The 18901-nt window shown below is 36.3% G+C and overlaps 3 protein-coding genes across 4 annotated transcripts; 2 read left to right on the top strand and 1 right to left on the bottom strand.

Annotated features, from left to right (window-relative positions):
• Positions 1–151: 151 nt before the first annotated feature.
• Positions 152–12498, bottom strand: ints11 (integrator complex subunit 11). Its single transcript, XM_067445674.1, has 17 exons — positions 12222–12498; positions 10868–10965; positions 10723–10796; positions 10404–10632; positions 9552–9650; positions 9424–9458; positions 7980–8118; positions 7816–7880; positions 7479–7668; positions 6925–7008; positions 6705–6794; positions 6018–6180; positions 4227–4337; positions 4018–4079; positions 3768–3910; positions 1414–1543; positions 152–302 (listed from the first exon to the last, which is right to left on the bottom strand). Exons 1-17 carry the CDS (start codon positions 12247–12249, stop codon positions 246–248), a joined length of 1797 nt encoding a protein of 598 aa, XP_067301775.1. The 5' UTR covers positions 12250–12498; the 3' UTR covers positions 152–245.
• A 1098-nt stretch (positions 12499–13596) lies between these two features.
• On the top strand, positions 13597–15432 carry cptp (ceramide-1-phosphate transfer protein). The gene is made up of 2 exons (XM_067447187.1): positions 13597–13905; positions 14462–15432. The coding sequence occupies exons 1-2, from the start codon at positions 13793–13795 to the stop codon at positions 14982–14984; spliced, it is 636 nt and encodes a 211-aa protein (XP_067303288.1). The 5' UTR covers positions 13597–13792; the 3' UTR covers positions 14985–15432.
• A 773-nt stretch (positions 15433–16205) lies between these two features.
• On the top strand, positions 16206–18715 carry ubxn10 (UBX domain protein 10). Of its 2 annotated transcripts, none has more exons than XM_067447186.1 (2): positions 16206–16302; positions 17780–18715. In XM_067447186.1, exon 2 carries the CDS (start codon positions 17785–17787, stop codon positions 18439–18441), a length of 657 nt encoding a protein of 218 aa, XP_067303287.1. In that variant the 5' UTR covers positions 16206–16302; positions 17780–17784; the 3' UTR covers positions 18442–18715. The 2 variants fall into 2 exon arrangements, with proteins under 2 accessions (XP_067303287.1, XP_067303285.1); XM_067447184.1 differs by having other exon boundaries at positions 16213–16302; positions 17784–18715.
• The last annotated feature ends 186 nt before the right edge of the window (positions 18716–18901 follow it).

The raw sequence follows: 18901 nt of genomic DNA, 5'->3' as shown, positions 1-18901 counted from the left end.
TCTCATTTATATCAGTAGATGTAGATATCAGTATCACCACTGGAAAAGCCCACATGTGTCGTCCTCAAATGAAAATACTGTTTTGTTTCAAATTAATTGTTAATGTTGAACTTTTACAATCTAAAACTAAGAAATAAATATGTTTTCCAAAAATGACAGCCTTATGACTTTTACTTTTAAAAAAAACTTTATTGTTTTGTTTTGTTTTTTTCAACCAAAGATAAACATTAAATCAGTATCAGCAGTCAGGAAGGAAGACCTTTCTTCAACAGCGTAGACAAGAAACTGCCCAATTCTTCATCCTGAGGAAGACAAAGATAGTTTTAAAACACTATGATAAACAGGTCAAAAGGGTAGATTTCAAAACCTATTATTAAGTTATTCATTGGTATATTACTATTAGTGCTTTCAAGTTGATTAATCGCGCCCAACATAAAACTGTCTAAATATACTTGTGTGTGTGTGTTTTATTAGTATTAGTGCTTTCAAATCGATTAACATAGAATGTAATTTATTCCTGTGATCAAAGCTGAATTTTTGGCATCATTACTTTTATGTGTGTATGAAGTGTATACTCTTATGTGTGTGAAGACACCCAATTTCACACTTGTTCCAGGATTCTTTGATGAATAGAAAGTTTAAAAGAGCAGCATTTATTTGAATTTGTAGAAATCTGTTTTAACATTGATTTAACAAAGTATTTAATGCAACTTTTGATCAATTTAATGCAGAATAAAATAAAATTAATGCATTTTTTTTCTAAATAAGCACTAATCATTTCTTGAGGTTAGAGGTGTTTCTATTAGACGCAATATCGGAGAAAGTGACACTGCAAATTAACTTTCTGTCAAGCATTTGTAGCCATTTCAATCGCAATCCAGTTGTGATGCATTGCGGTATAATGTATGCCGACATTTATAGAATATATGCATCGACTTCACTTTCCCTTTCTTTCGGCAGTTTGTAAAATACACCTCAGGTTTCCCCCGTTTTAGATGCGTTTTGTGTTTTTCACGGCATTCACGCTGAAAACCAATGCTGCCTCAGACTTTTTGCCACTCAGTGGGCGTAAGCGCAGTCAATCCGGCCGAGGGTGAAATAACGTGCATACCCTCTATTGTGATATGTTTGTGTGGTGAGCTAGCTGGCGATACCCGACCCTGTGTGCAACCCATGTTTGTTTGGAAACATAAGGGCAAAAATGTTCCCTTGTGGGTTGCGAGATTCTGTAAATTCCACTAGAACAACTGTCTGACCACGCGCAGAGAAAACAAGTGATGTTTTCCACAAACACGGAAATATGTAAGACTTAATTATATTATTCCTCAGCTTTAAAAAACAGTGGTTAATGTTGAAGACAACATAACTCCTATTAAATTACAAAGCGGAGATTAGTTCAACATGTTTGTTCACCTGATAGCTCCAAGAAAGCAGAATGACTTTGAGGTTGGGCTCCTCGGCCGAGGAAGTCACTTTAATAACGATGGACTCCACGATGACAGTGCCGTCTGGGACGTGCTGGATGCTGTAACTTTTTAATGCACTGAAAGAGATCATAAAAATAAACAAAAAGGACTTGACTTCGAATGAAACCTTTAGGAAAGAACAAACCTCATACAGTGTTTTCACACATGGGCCGACATTTGCACTGTGGCTAGTTTTGTTTACTGAGGGCAAGTGTTTGGGTGAAATGACTCACCTGTATGTGATAAAGACTACAAACATAGTAGTATATTAAAAAACAGTGCTATAATAACAATATATTCAGTGTATATGATTATATTGATTGAAATGATCCCCTCGTCTTACTCTCCATGCCACTGATCCTGTTATCAGCAGGATTTCTTTTGTAATTGTTTCTGGCTTAATCAGTCAAATGATATAGTCACTGAATATTTTATTGAGTTAATGGCTTGTTTAGCTTTTAAAACTACACTTTTTGATATTTTCCCCCATCTAGCGGTGAAAAGGTATATGACCATCCAGTGAATATTAGTTTCTGTTCCTCTCAATTCCGTTTTGGTTTTAACTCCTACGGTGGCCGATTTAGTCCAAGATTAACATGGCTTCCAGTTCGACCTCGTTAGAAAACTATTTATAATTAGCAGTTATTTAATTTGTCAGTTAACATGTAGGTTATGCAAAATGAATAAGGTAAAGTTTACATTGTAGACTATCTAATTTTCTCCGTGAGCAGAGATCAGCTGATGTGACGGAGGTGTGAGGGAGAGCTAGAGGTACGTGAAAGGCGAAGCTTGAATTTACGGGTATGTCCCTCTTTGGCTAATGTACTTTCAAGATGGAGGGGCAACATGGCGACCAGCATTCAAACCCCTCACCCGTATGTATTTTCAATGGCATATTATAAACTTACGAGAATACTTTATAACTTAAAAGAAGTAAATATACATTAATGAGCACATATATTTTAGAAATAACTAAGTGTTTTTAGCTAAGAATAAACTAAAAAAGTTACACAGTGTAGCTTTAAGAAACATTAGAATTTCATTTTTGAATTATTCCTACATTTATTACAACAAAACACTTTAGTAAACATGTACATTTCATCAATATAAGTCTATCTATCCATTTTTCCACCTACAATTGGGTATAACTGAAAAAATATCTTCAGCGAGGGAGTCAAGTTGAGAGCTCAGTAACGGCATGGAACGGTTCGTTGACAGGGTGAATCTGACTCAAACTACAAGTTTGTTCTCATTAACTCATTAAAAAGAATTGGTTCGTAAGAGTCATTTGTTCATTAATCAAACATGTCAGCTCATGCTGAGTCTCTTTTTCGTTTTATTCTGTCAACCTGAAATCTGAGGAAACCACAGATGATTGAAACCATTTCCGTATTGCTCTGTTGCATTTGCGACCAATTTAGCTAGAGCCTGGCATTCTCTCTTTTTCTTTTCTTTTTTAAACCACATAACAAATGACTCAGTGAGGTCCTCTGAATTAAAAACTGCTTAAGATATCTCACCTAGCCACTACTAAAGTGTAACATCCCACACCATCTGTGAACTTGGAAAAACATGACCTTCAAGATTGAATTGATCTGAAAGTTAGGAAATACTTCATTACAGGATTTACACACCAGTGTTATTTTAGTATTATTTATACATTATTATAGGTTACTATTATTGAATACTTTGAATTATCTTTTATTTTTACATTTTCAGTTTACTTACTAAAATGAAAGTTTAGTTTAGTTTTTAGTAATTTTGTTATGTGCTTTTGTAATGATTTTTTATATTACTGATTAATAATAATAATACATTTTATTTGTAAAGCCCTTTTCATAGTTAAAAACAATCCCAAAGTGCTACACATAAAACAAATAAAACAAAATTAAAAACTGGAAAGAAAAAAAAAAAAGAAAAGAAAAAAAGTTAGCAAAAAGTAAAAAATGCTTGTTTAAAAAGAAAGGTTTTTAGTTCTTTCTTAAAAGAGTCTATGGCTTGAGGAGCCCTTATTACCCTAAGATTAGGTTTAATCCTTAATCTTAATCTTACCCCTTGATTAGGTTTAATTTACATTTATTTTTGTTTTAACTTTTGAATTTAGTTAACTTGTAGTTTTTGATTATTTCCAGTTAGTAATTTTAGACTTATTTCAAATTTAATTTCAAATCTAATGTAACATTGAAGCTTTATTTAAATTTACAATTTTTTTAATCACCCTGTTGCATATGGTTGAGGGGGGCCTGATTAGCTGCATTCATCTAGCAAAAGGAAAGTGTGTGTGTGGTATGGTTTGCTGACCTCTTGAGGTGTGTGTAGATGCGGCCGAGTGTATCGGTGTCGCTGTGGGGGTCGTGGAGCTGCACGCGGCAGGTGAAGCGCAGCTGATGTTCACTGAGGCCCAGCTCTTTGAGGGCCTGCTCTGGAGAAACCAGCCGCAGACTCTACAAACACACATATATATTCAGAGAACATGGAATTAATGACATCCAAAACCTCACATCAGTCAAATAAATGATAAAGACCAACCTAAAGAGGCATATTGACTTACATTGTCCTTCATTATTAATGTCCCGTGCATGGTTCGAGGTCTTTTAGCATCAGGCAATGGACCTGCAAGAAAGTTATATATGTGATGTGTGTGTATATATATATATATATATATATATATATATATATATATATATATAGCTCTTAACCACACGTCACGATGGCTTGTCTGTAAACAGGTCAAGTAAAGCAGTCAGTGTCAATGATCACCTCCGAGAGCCATCTCTCTCTTCAGCAGGTTAAGCGAGATGTCCACGGGGACGCTGGGGTTTGTCACTATGGTCGTCGTCTCTCCATTGGCCGGCATATAGCAACTAACACCTGCATTGGGTAAAACAAAATCTGTTTATCTCAGAAAAGAATATTTAACAAATACCGGAACTGAAAAGTAAACTATTAAAGTAATCGTATGCTACAATATTGCATTACTCCCTAAAACTGCGTTACTTAGTTACTTTTTATGTAAAGTATTGTAAATTACTTTTATGTTACTTTTTCTCACCTCTGCTGAACTTGATTGCTTGTTTTTTAATAACGAAAAACGAAAGTAAAATTGCTGGCAAATGTAAAGGCCCTTTCTCACCATAAGTTAAATGAATAAGCCTCAGGATGAAGGAAATGCATTCACACATGTACAGTAGAGTGTGCAACTCTTCGCAATGCGCAAGTCAAACCTTTCGGCTGTGCTGCCATTCATGACCACAGAAGAATATGACGCATAAGAAGAAAGTTCAACACTCTTAAAGGTGCACTATGTAGGATTTTTGCAGTAAAATATCCAAAAACCACCAGGCCAGTGTTTTATATTTTGTTCAGTTGAGTTCTAACAATATCCCAAATGTTTCTAATTATTTGTAAATTGTGAGAGGGACTCACCTGTCAATTGAGTCATATCTGTGTTACCGGTTTTATTCGGCAAAATTGCTTTACTCTTAGCAGTGTGAACAAGTGTCACAGCAGCCGCTGAGCGAACACACAGAGTAACGTCATAACATCATTTTAAACATACTTAAATGTATCTGATATGATAAATAGAGCTGCGTTAGCTCATACTCATGACTGCAACAGCAGAAATGGTACCGGCGACTGTGTCCCGTGTCATAATAAAAGTCCTGATGATCGCGAGCCGTGTGTTTGCGTTCCGTTGTTCGCTCCAGCGGCCTTGCTCAGCTCCACAACACTCGGCTCTGCTCTGCTTCATACTACAGTAACGTTAATAATCGTATCGATGAACATTTCTACCTATCCCGATTCTTTTCCACCGGCTGTGAGGTGAGGACCACATGTCCCAAGATTCTGAGCTCAAACTTGGTGTCATCAAGCTATGCCTTTGTTTTGAATAGGTTGACCTCTAGCGGACGGAAAAGTTACATAGTGTAGCTTTAAAAAACAAAACACAAATGTGAACTTTAACTAATAGAATTTTTTTCTTATTAGTAGTACCGTTTACCGAAGGACAACAGAAAAGACATTGGTTAATAAAGTGAGATTAAATACATAAAGTATATTTGTGTTTTTAAACATTTCATTATTTCAGGTTTCTGTAATATTGTGAGTTGGCATTTCACTATTTGTATTCATTCTATTTCATGCAAGTGAGATGAGTAAATGCCTGCTCACATTTAGTCTTTAAAACTTTGGTCAACCATGGTTGTGTTTAAATGTGCTCTATAAATAAACATTGATATTGTTTGACTGAGTAACTTTGATGTTCACAGTGCACAGCTCAAATTTCTCCCAACATGGGTACAGGAGAGGTGTCAGTCCATAAATGGGAAAATAAAGTAACTTATCTTACTTTTTTGAAAAAGTAATTTTAAAAGTAATTTTGTTGTAAGTTTAGAAGTAATGAGCTACTTCACAAGTCGCATGAAAACGTCATCGGATTACGTAACTCGTGTTAACTGGTAATGTGTTCCCCTAAGACTGTCCGTGAATGAATCACAGAGCAGGAAATAGTTTAAAACAATCCAGTACAATTTTAAGAAGCTTTAGACTTACTGAACTCCTGTTCGATTTTGTCTTTGAGGAACTCCATTTTCTTGGCTTCTCCATGCACCAGCAGCATGTTCCTGGGTTCTGCCATCCGGATCAACTGCATGATGCCTTTAGCGTCGGCGTGAGCGCTGAAGGACATGTACTCCACCTGCAGCTTCACATCCAACTAAACACACATCACAAATAAGACCACGGCTTGCATAGACTACTCGGGTACTCAAATACCTCTACTTAGCATCGAGTACTCGAGTGTGCAGTTTTGACCAAAACAACAAGCCATGACTGCGACAAAAGAGAGTATGTCTGATATTATTGTTAAGGATTTAATATTGCATGTCAATTTACATTTACTGTTATTTTAATGTTTTTGCAATATAAGAGATGTAATCGTTGCAAACATTGGGCTGTTAATTAATAAACATTTGTTGACATACTTTCTTTTTCGTCCCTTTACTCTAAAATAAACCACGAGCACTCGAGTGATTTGGGTATTGTTTTGACCGAACGGATATTCAGAAGTGAAATATAGAGGTTTGACCTAAGAATAAACTTCTGGTTTGGTCAAATAAGGTAAAAATTGCCCCCTCCCCCTCCAATTATGGGAAATGGTTCACAATATAAACCAGAGACTATAGTTACTATAGAGTTCTCTGATGCCATCTAGTGAAGGTGTTTGCAGCCAGTAATTACCGTTGCTCTTCCCTCTATCTCTAGTTTCTTCTGTCCGTTTAGGATCTTGTGTCCCACAGTGCCTTGCACACAGTATCCTGGCATGATGACCTGAGAAACAAATACATGAAACTTATATATTTTCTCTTTCGATGAACCAAAAGCTTATTCAACGGGCATTGAGTGTGCTGAAGTAAGTGTTTGGCAGTAAAATCTTCTGCTGTTTTCTAAGGTTTCTTACCATGTTCTTTTCATTCCCGGCCCATTTCTTGAATATCTGTAAAGACTGCCCAGCATGCAACATTCCAGGGGTGGCGAACACAACCTGATGGAGCAGATATCAAAGTCTCTGGCTGCTTTTCCGATAATATCATACACTCATTTGACTCATTTCACAGCAATCCATCAATTCTTTTTGAATGCCATAAAAAACAGATGGCCTCTTATAATGGCTATAAACGTAATGCCTTCCCAAAAAGTACCAGCTCTTCCATTCTGAGGCAGTTCTTGAGAATCAAATCAAATCTTTTGATTCTGATCACCTAAAAGACTTGAGCTCAGATTTGTTCACTGATTTATTCTGTGATAGATGTGGAAAATCTTTTTAAATATTCTACAGTTATACCAAAAAAGGTACATATTTATCGTATTAAATAAAGTTAAATATAATTTAAAGATATAAGATTTATCTTTAAATAATATTTTTCTTTATTTAATACAATTTTCATATTTAATATACTGCATGATAGACTTGCAGAGTATAACTATTACATATATCTTTTGTAGCAGCCTTACCATTGGTCCAGGGTTATCAGCATAGGTTCGATCAAAGGCTTTGATGTGCTTGAACTCAAACATGTTCCTTTGTACAAAGGTCTTGCGGATCTTCTGATTGGTCCAGGTGATGAAGAGTTTGTAGTAGTGATTGGCTTTCTCCGTCAGCCCGGTAGAGAAGTAAATGGGTGCTTTCAGGTTCATTCTCTCCCTGATAAAGTGAACAACCATCGATTAGACACCGTTCTGTGCCAATATACGTTTGCATCCTAGCATCCTTATGGAACATATCATGCCTTAAACATGTTCAAAAAGATAAAACAATAAAAGGCGAGCAGCTGTAATTGCACAAGCTCACCAGAATGTTTCCAACAAAATACAGAGTTCCTGTGCTCTTCCCAGAGCAAACACCGGAATCAAGACCTAAAACATAGAGACACCAAAATGGACAGAACATAAACACACACGCCTGAAAGCGTATGATTAAACTGACTAAAATCTGATTGGATGAATCTTGTCTACCTTGCCTCCTCTTTCCACTGTTTCGTGAACCTTTTTCAGGAAATCTCTTTCCCTGCAGCGTTTGGAGTCTCTGATCGTGGTGGCATATGTGGATTCTGATATTAAAATATCTGGCCGGCATTTGTCAATCCAAGCAGCTCTGAGTATTTAAAGTCAGAGAATTTAATGGGTTAGTTCAGCCAAAAATTAAAAATCTCTGATTAATTTACCCACCCTCATGTCATTCCAAACCTGCAAGACTTTATTTATCTTTGAAAAACAAATGAAGATATTTTTAATGAAATCTGAGAGATTGATGTCCCTCCATTGACAGCTAAGCAACTACCACTTTGACAATTCATAAAGAGATTGTGAAAACTAATCCATATGAATTGAGAGGTTAAGTCAAAATTTTCCAAAGAGACTTGCTTTACATGATGAACAGATTTAATTAAGTCCTTTATTCACAAATATATATACATTTATCAACTTGCGCATCAGCTCAAGCATGCTCGCTTGATATGCGAGAACCAATGAGGTTCATTCTCGTGTTACACAAAACGTTTGAGCTTCCTCGAGAACCAGTGAGGTTCAATCTCGTGTTTCGCAGCACGTTTGAGCTTCCTCAAGAACCAATGAGGTTTATTCTCGTGTTACGCAAAACGTTTGAGCTTCCTCAAGAACCAATGAGGTTCATTCTCGTGTTACGTAGCACGTTTGAGCTTCCTCAAGAACCAATGAGGTTTATTCTTGTGTTACGCAAAACGTTTGAGCTTCCTCAAGAACCAATGAGGTTCATTCTCGTGTTACACAGCACGTTTGAGCTTCCTCAAGAACCAATGAGGTTTATTCTCGTGTTACGCAAAACGTTTGAGCTTCCTTAAGAACCAATGAGGTTCATTCTCGTGTTACACAGCACGTTTGAGCTTCCTCAAGAACCAATGAGGTTCAATCTCGTGTTTCACAAAACGTTTGAGCTTCCTCAAGAACCAATGAGGTTCATTCTTGTGTTATGCAAAACGTTTGAGTTGAGCTTCAGTTTGTGTTTCTCTAGGGTAAAGCAGGTTTGGTCATGCTTCTGTTTATGTTTGCTGATCAATGTTTTTTATATGTGAATAAAAGCCTAAATGAATTAATTAATCTGAAATTGTTCATCATACAAAGCAAATCGTGTCTCTTCTGGAAATTCGGATTAAACCGTTTAAGTCATATGGATTAGTTTTACAATCTCTTTATAATGTTTTTGAAGAATCAAATGCATAGCTGTCAATGGAGGGACAGAAATCGCTCAGATATCATCAAAAAAGATCTTCATTTGTGTTTCGAAGATGACAGAAAGTTCTACAGGTTTGGAAATGAGGGTGAGTGATGACCATGTTTTACATTTTGGGTGAACTATCCTTTTAAACGTGACAAATTTGAAAAACAAAACAAAAATTGTGATAAAAAAATATATTTTACTCACCCTAAATGTCTGTCTGGTGTCATGTTGTAATCCCCCTATACAAATTGATTTAGATATAATTTGCAAATCAAGACAATATTTGGAACATCATGAAATTGGGAGTATGTAATAGGTAATGTGACACTCACTGTGTAGACAACAGACTCCAAGCCCACTTTGATTTGAAACATGGCGGCTCCCAACACATGACCTGCATAGTACGCTTTGATCTCAAGCTCTTCATCTACCTTGATGCGGCAAAAAAAACAAAACACTTAAAACACAATGTCATTTTTAGAGGTTGCTTATTCAAAACAAATGCATAGCTTGATAACACCTTGATTTCGCACACAGCTTTTATTATGCCCCAGTTTCCGCGCTTCCGCTTGTCCCGCTCGTGTGTAGTAACATAGTGCTGTTTTATCATATTCAATACATTTGAGTGTTGAAAGTTATGCTATAATGCTACTCTGTGAGTTCGCTTGGCGGCTACTATGAGACACTTGTTGCACACTGCAGTGAGCTGGATCGATATTAGTCATGGTAAAACATGGCACTCGCCGTAAATCATGAAAACGAGTTTTCAACATTAAGACTAACTGTGTTGAGCTATAGAACAATGAATCATTTTCTGTCGATGAATGTCTTCAAACAGTTGCTCGCCTGTCTCAAAACACATAATATGTTAAAGCTTCTTTAGTGTTTCCATGGTTTCTACAAGATAAAACCAGAAATCGAGGGTAACACAGGTATGATGTCATTGATAGGCGACACACGGACATGATGTGTCCTGGTTAAAATTGCTTATTTCTCTGGATTTAAACATTCGTGGAAACATTTGGGATAATGTAACTCAAATGTATAACATTGTTCTATGGTTTTTGGATATTTGAATCCAAATTTTTTACATATTGTACCTTTAAATAACATTTTATTTAAACAGATTTCGATGGGGAAAATTTACAATAAAAATACATATTAAATTACTAAAAATACTCTACCTGAACAGTTTGGTGGAGGTTGAGCGGCACAACTTTCTTCATACAGTCTTTAATCATCTGTGAAGTGAAGAAGTTGGTCTCTCCCTTTTTGTCGACGGTGATCTTTCTGAAGTCCTCCAGCAGGATGGGACAGATGGCTTTGGTGGGGTGGGTCATGTAGATGGGTCCGTCGTAACCCACCATCTCACTCATGTAGGGAAGAGCACCGCAGTGATCCAGATGGAAATGACTGATGGGAACATAAAGGAGGAATAAATCACAATGGAGAGCAGGAAAACTCACACAAAAGTCACATAATACAAATCAAGTATAGACAAACCTTATAATGACACAGTCCAAAAACTCAGTAAGGCGACCGTTTTGGGTAATGTAACTAAAATCTGGGAAACGTCTCTGAAATGAAATGCAGAAAGTTATACTCAAAATACACAAATGTGAACGGAGCAAGAACTGTTGTAACGCACATCATCGTTGTAGCCCATGTGCATCCCGCAGTCAAGCATAATGTTTTTGCCTCCGATGGAGACCAGAATACAGCTGCGGCCGACATCCTGACCTGCACCTGTGAGACAACAGACGCAGCACACACATTCATTTATAATATACTCAAATATATAATCAAATATACACAGAACAAAAATATAAAAGCAACACTTTGGAGTTTTCGCTTGAACTCAAAGATCTAAGACTTTTTCTATGTACACAAAAGGACTATTTCACTCAAATATTGTACAATTCTGTCAAAATCTGTGTTAGTGAGCACTTCTCCTTTGCTGAGATAATCCATCCACTTCACAGACTCATCATACAGAGATGCTGATTAGACAGGATGATTATTGCTCAGGTGTGCATTAGGCTGGCCACAATAAAAGACCACTTTAAGGCCCTGTCCACACGGAGACGCGCTTAGTTGTATACGTATACATTTTGTACCGTATCAGCATTTCGTCCACACGGATCCGGCGTTTTCGGAATCGGATTTGGAAAGCTCTGGCTTCGTGTGGATGGGGCCTAAAATGTCCAGTTGTATCACACAGCACAATGCCACAGATGTTACAAGTTTTGAGGGAGTGTAATTGGCATGCTGACTGCAGGAATGTCCACCAGAGCTGTTGCCCATGAACTGAATGTTCATTTCACTTCCATAAACCTACTATAAGTCTCAAGAGGCGTTTCAGAGAATTAGGTAGTACATCCAACTGGCCTAATTTTGAGAGATATAAATCTTTTGTGTATATGGAGAAAGTCTTAGATCTTTGAGTTCAGCTAATTAAAAATGGGGGCAAAAAGTTATTTTAATATATAGTTATTATTATAATATGAAAAGTGAACACAGGGACCCAGGAACAGACAAAAAAATTCCATTGTTTTTGCCTAAACATGTAATTTCATGTCTTATTGTCATTTCAAGTACAGCAGACAATGAACATAGCTTAACATATTAATAAAATTTATACTTTCAATATTTTTCTTTCCATTTGTTTCTTATGCTCTAATGTAATGACATAAAATAATACTACATTCATAAAAGTTCTCACAGTATTACACAGGTTCACAGGTTCTCAGAGTACACATGCATGCAAAATTATATTATAGATAGAATATCAACGGAGTCTAATATACATATTTAAAATGTATTATTTTAATGTACAATAAGCTTATTAACATAAACACTTGAACACAATAACTCGCTGATTAATATATAATAATGTTTGCCTATATTATAGGATTTGTTAAGCAACATGTTGGCAGTGGCTTCTGGCTTGTTTATACATGCGTTTCATATGTGTTACCTAGTAAATTAAGCAAACGTCTTACCTAAAGGCGTGACTTTGATTTCAGGCATCCTGACAGCTTTCACAAAAGATCATAAATTAATGTTTTCTGTTAACAGGAGACTCTTAACTGTAGATTAGCGGGACATGAACACTTGGTGGGTGCATGTCTGTCCACTTGCACACTGTCCAGGGATGGAAATTAGCTGTGGAGATTTTATAAGTGTGGATATGTTCAAATAGCCTAGTAGATCAATCAAAAACAAGTTAGCACCGAAGCTAAACAACTTCACGCCGCAGCCATAACACCAAATGAGAACCGTCATGGTGTGGGCGTGGCTTATTATTCTGAATTATAATTCTCTTATTTTAACGCTTCACTTTATATTTTATATTTTATAATGGCTATTAATGCACTTCAATGTTATTATTCAGGTATAAATTATTGACTAGACCGCCACTAAAACGCAGCAAAGACATGGTACCGTTTCATGGTACATGGTTCACATGGTAACCGTTACCTTTCACAGCGGTGTGAGGTTGGACCAATCATGGTCGTTTGTGATTTATGGAAATTATTTTTAATTTTCATTCAGATTTCAGAGGTTTATTTATATTCCATTATCAGGAAAAACATATGTGGAGTTTACATATTAAAAGATTATAGTGCTCAGTGTATAATATAAATGTCTTCAATAAGACAAACAACCTCCAGAGATTTGAATTCGACTTTCTGAGCCATAGACCGTAAAATAAATATGGGCACTCAATCGTACCCTCATGGAATGACTACTTTGTGCATCATAGAAAAAAAGCTAGTAAGAATTATTACTCTAATTCTCTCTCTCTCTCTCTCTCTCTCTCTCTCTCTCTCTCTCTCTCTCTCTCTCTCTCTCTCTCTCTCTCTCTCTCTCTCTCTCTCTCTCTCTCTCTCTCTCTCTCTCTCTCTCTCTCTCTCTCTCTCTCTCTCTCTCTCTCTCTCTCTCTCTCTCTCTCTCTCTGTGCCCAAGCCGTCCGCCATATTGGAACGGTCCGGGAACATTTGAGACCCGTCTCCAACCTTAGTTAGACGCATGTATGAATATATATAAAGACCTCAGCAGATGATATTGCGAAATTAACAGCAAGACAAAGGTGATAAAGGTGACATTAACAAGTTAATAGTTGGTCAGCAATGGTCCACGCTGACCGTTCCAACATGGCGCGCCTACGTGTCTATAGCTAGAGCGGTCGAATGTGGTATCTACGTATATACAGCTATAGCAAGATTTGACGTCCAACCTCGTCATCTCCAACCCCATTGGTTAAATTCTCCAAACAACTGCGGTGTCAAGACCTAACGCCCAATCATGTGGACATTTTGTCATGTAATGTAAAAACAGGTGATTTGATTGGTTTAATGTTTGCCTACGTTTCTTAAAGAATGCAGGAAATCCACGAAGAGAGGGTCAAAGGGAAAGCAAAGCATTCTTAATGATATGATCCCAAAGAAGAACACATAAGATACTTCGTTTCTGCTAATTTATATATATTATTCCCTTGTAGATTTTGTTAAAAGGATTCGTCCACATTTTTTCTTTGGATTATTTCGTAGTTGAATAAGAAATAACAAACATGGCAGACACATTCAGTCTTCAGAGGGTTTTAGAAACATTCAGATCGAGCCTAAGTGAGAATAAGGAGGTTTACATTAAACATTATATAGAAGGATGGAAAGAGCTGGTCAGGTGGGTACATGTTTTATTCATGCTTTACATTATGGTTACTTTGAAAAGGTTTGCCACAATTCTTGAAATATTAAGGATTTTTTTATTTATTTTATATTTAATTTTTATTATAATTTCAAGACCTGTATAATTCACAGAAACCAACCTTAATTTATGAAAGAGAAAGAGTAATTTTTCCATTTAAAAGTGTCTAATGCTCAGATATAGGCTATTGTAATAATAATTACAGATGTCTGGAAAAGTTATGAAAGAATTTGTCAAATCGATTAATTGTGATTAATCGCATAAAAAAACAGTTTACATAATATGTGTGTACTGGGTATAATTATTTTGTGTATATATATATATATATATATATATATATATATATATATATATATATATATATATAAAATAAAATGCACAGTATACCCATGAATAAAAAAATATATAAAATCATGCATTTTAATATACATAATAATTATAAACAGCACACACACATATATTATGTAAACAGAAACTAGAAAACGTATAAATACTGTCTAAATATGGATTGCCTGCTCTTTTTCCTTATCAGCTTCATGAACAGTTTAGGGAGCGTGTTTTCCTTCATCTCCAAGGATGTAATATGCAAAATCCAGATAATGGAGAACTTCCTTTTAGGAGAAAATGGATCCCATTATGTCACCATCCAATCCATGGTGAAGTATGAGCTTGAAAATGAGCTGGTGGACCTCACCAAAAGAGGCAGCCACCCAGAATCCGGCTGCCGGACTCTTCTGAGGCTGCACCGTGCTCTGCGCTGGCTGGAGCTCTTCCTCGAGAGACTGCGAACCAGCGCAGTGGACAGCAAGACCTCCGTCATGTGTTCTGATGCCTATAACGAGTCACTATCTCAGCACCACCCCTGGCTCATCCGGAAAGCTGTCGGCGTGGCCTTCTGTGCCCTGCCAGGGCGCGACACGTTCTTTGATGTGATGAATGCTGGCGATCACACACAGGTGGTTGCGCTGTTAGGAGAGTCTCTGCCCCTCATCTCTGAAGTGTACCAGATCACAGAAGACTTGTATGCAAAGAACAACCTCCTGGAGTTACCATAGAAGCATAGATTTAATTCAGTTCTTGTGGCACATACTCATTCACTACAAACATAGGCTGTCTTTCCGTTTTAAAGTATTCATTTATTTGGTTTGCCGAAGGGACATGCAATATGCACATTTAATGCAGGGATCTGCTCATTTTACTTTGAACTACACAATATTGTTGGCAGAGTGGGCATTTAATGCTGGGTGTATTTAATATATTTGAGCTTAGGGAACAATATAAAGTCATGATGTTTATTTAAAGGTATAAGATGTTTATGATATATAAAGTGATGTGTATTTGATTATATAGGCCATTCCCTTTTTTCTTGAATGTTAATTATCTTAGTGGTAATTTTATTTCACTTGAATTCATGTTGAATTTGCGTCTTACATCTGAAACTTAAGGGGAATTTTGTTGTGAATGTAAAGGTATAATATGCAATGCAATAAATAATAAAATATGTGCTGTTGTCATGGTTATTCTATAATATCTCACATTTAGAGGAATCCAAATATTGTTTCTTAGAATTACGCTTTTTAAAAACAATTGTTGCTATAGTAAAATTTGCACCCATATGAATAAAGCAGTTTTTCCAACAACCCAATAAAAAAAACCCAACAACCCTAAAACAAATAAATAAATATAATAGGTAAGCCTATAATAATTAAAAAAATATATATACCAGGATATATAAACATTAAAAGGGAAGGTGAAAAACAAACAGGTAAACAAAGGATGGCCCTGGCCCCAATCAGTGAGAAAGATAAGAACATAATCCTAAGATATTTCTTATTAAAAGTGTTTTACAGTATGATATAAATCTAAAGCAAGAAAGACTTCTAACTGTTACGACATTTAATAAGTTCAAAAGCATGGTTACTGCCAGGGAAAAATAAAGAAATATATATTTCAGAGAAAAGTGAACAACATTTTGTAGAAGGAGAAGGATAACAACAACCACCAAAGGGAATGAATGCATCTGATTGCGATTACGAAATAAATGTTTACAGAATACAGGCCTACACTGTACAACTGGAAATATCAATAAAAGTAACAATAGTTAGTTGGATGTTATGCAGTATCTTTTACTTCTTTTCAGTGAATACTGTCAAAAAGCTGCTTCAGTAATACGTTTTCAAAAAATTGAAATGACAATGTTATCTATATAACATTATATGAGATAAGTGACAAAAACGCTCATACAGCACTTCCGCTTCAGGAGCGTTGTCACGGAGACGCCAGCGCGTCGGCAACACTAGAGACTGAGGTGAAAATGCCTCCTCACTCGATCTTTTTAACAACGATTGAAAGAAGCAAAATAACAGAATAAAGGTACGACACATCTAAGATTTTACAGTAGAACGATTATTTGTTGAATATTTGATGAATTTGAACCTATAAACGTTACCCTATATTTTATACAAGTTATTTGCAATGCAATCGCTAGTCTATCTATCTAGTTGCAGCTTTGTCAGATATCAATAATATTTGTGGAAACTTATGGGTGCCTGTTAAGGCTCTCATGAATCAAAGTATGTCTGCAAGTTATATGTTTTTGTATCTATCTATGCCTTGTTTTCCCCCCTTCTTTTTTCCTTTATGTTGTATCTTGTTGTTGGGCCTAGAGCCTGTAATAAAGTCTCTATCTATCTGTCTGTCAATCAGTCGCTCTGTCTCTGTCTTGCTAGCTAACTCTATCTGTCTGTCTGTCTACAGTGCATCTGGAAAGTATTCACAGCACTTCACTTTTTTTGTCCACATTTTGTTACAGCCTTATTCCAAAATGGATTAAATTCTTTATTTTCCTTAATTCTACAAACAATACCCCATTATTAAATCTTTGCAAATCTTTCACAAAAAACAAACAAACAAACAAACAAACATGTACACAAAGTGCATCCGGAAAGTAGGCTATTTACAGTGTTTCACCTTTTCCACATTTTATGTTACAGCTAACTTATATTCCAAAATTGATTAAATTTATATATTTTTTCTCAATTCTACACACAATACCCCATAATTACAACATGAAAGAAGTTTGTTTGAAATCTTTGCACTGCACATTTATTAAAAATAAAAAACCCAGAGGAAAAAAAAAACAAAAAAACAACAACAACACATGTACATAAGTATTCATGCTCTCCGTCCACACTTTTTCTCATCCACACCGAAACATCAGTAAACGGCAAATTCAACTTAATGTGGATGCGTAAAACATAAATGCTCACTGAGATGATACATTTTTCTAGCAGGATCATTTTATTTAGCAAAATATCTCACCATTCATTTATGTGTCCGGGTTGCTCTCAGTCGACCATTATGTTTGGTCTAATGCTGCTCACGTGCTATCGGAAATTTGATAATTCCCACTTCTGAAGTCGTGATTACGAGCTCATCCCATTGAAATTTTGAAATAGGAGGACGTTCATGTGTAGTTTTTACCTAGATAGAAGACTCACATGTACGATAATTATATAGACAGGTGTGTGCCTTTCCAAATCAGGTCCAATCAACTGAATTTACCACAGCTGGATTCCAATCAAGTTGAAGAAACATCTCAAGGATGATCAGTGGAAACAAGAGCACCTGAGCTTAATTTTGAGTGTCCTGACAAAGACTGTGAATACTTGTACAAAGATTTCAAACAAACTTCTTTCTTGTGTGTTGATTATTGGGTATTGTTTGTAGAAGCTTGAGAAAAAGAATAAAGTAAAGTGTTGTGAAAACTTTCCAGATGCACTGCATGTATTTGTGTGTGTGTGTCTATCCATCTGTATGTCTGTCTATTTTAACTCAATGTCCTCTGGAGGCAGGATGCATGTGACCAGGCCCAAGTCTTCTAAGGGGCGCAGCAGACCCATGATGGCTCACACTTCGAGTGTGAACCCACCTTCTCAGTCCTTGTCTCTTTCACCCCAACCTCCAACTGCCAAGGCAAATGACAGATTAAACCAGAGTCTTCGATCCCGAGCCATTCTGAGACGCAGCAGTCAACCAAGTACAGATATACTGACTGAAATCTTTGACAGACCCCCAGATGAGCCCATCTTACTCAACAAATACAGGGTTCTGCCATCCATAGAGAAAAAAACAGATACTGACCGGTTCAGTCAAGATGACAGCAGCCATAGGATGCGTCAACACACTTCATGTGTCCACACAAAGCCCTGGCCGGATGTGATGTCAGAGGGGACGGGAAATGAGACAGAGGAATTATGTCTGCTGCTTGCTATCAGAAATCCATGCGGTCAGAGATTCAAGAGCCATTTCCGGCCAACAGACCCGCTCCGGGCGGTGCTATCAGCCGCAGAGGCTGAATTTGGGGTGAAGTTTGATAATTGTTTGCTTGAGACTATGGATGTACCACGCAGAACTTTTACAAACCTTACAATGACCTTGGCTCAGTGTGGTGTCCTAAACAAATCGGTTTTATGCATTTCCCAAGATGACAGCAACGTGGATTTAACTTGAAACATTATGCAGTGCAACTTTTTATGAACACTCAAACAGCACAAAGATAATAGATATGCTGTCTGATAAACATTTCAAATTATGAATAACAGTCCTCACGATTAAATACATAATTTAATGATAAATGTTTATCCAATCAGTTTAAGTTCAAAGAGTTAGAGGGTAACATTACAGAATAATAACTATAAATTAAGATTAATCTGTTTGGAACTTTGGGTCATATTCATGCCAAAGTCAACAGGAGAAAAAAATAGATATTATATAGATATCTAGATAAAAGATTAAGCCACTTATTTTTATCTATAATATGTAGAGAAAATTAAACTTATTTGTGAGACCATTGAGACTTTTTGAATTGACATTTTTTTCTTGATTACAGATTCAGGATTTTTGATATCTTAAATACTGTTGCCATGGCAATGTGTCAAACTTTAATAATCATAATGGGTGTTTTGAAACT

This window comes from Pseudorasbora parva, chromosome 6, assembly GCF_024679245.1.
Source record: "Pseudorasbora parva isolate DD20220531a chromosome 6, ASM2467924v1, whole genome shotgun sequence".
Taxonomy (NCBI): domain Eukaryota; kingdom Metazoa; phylum Chordata; class Actinopteri; order Cypriniformes; family Gobionidae; genus Pseudorasbora; species Pseudorasbora parva.
Note: the sequence above shows the minus strand (reverse complement) of the source record. Positions and strands in the feature narration are given on the sequence as shown.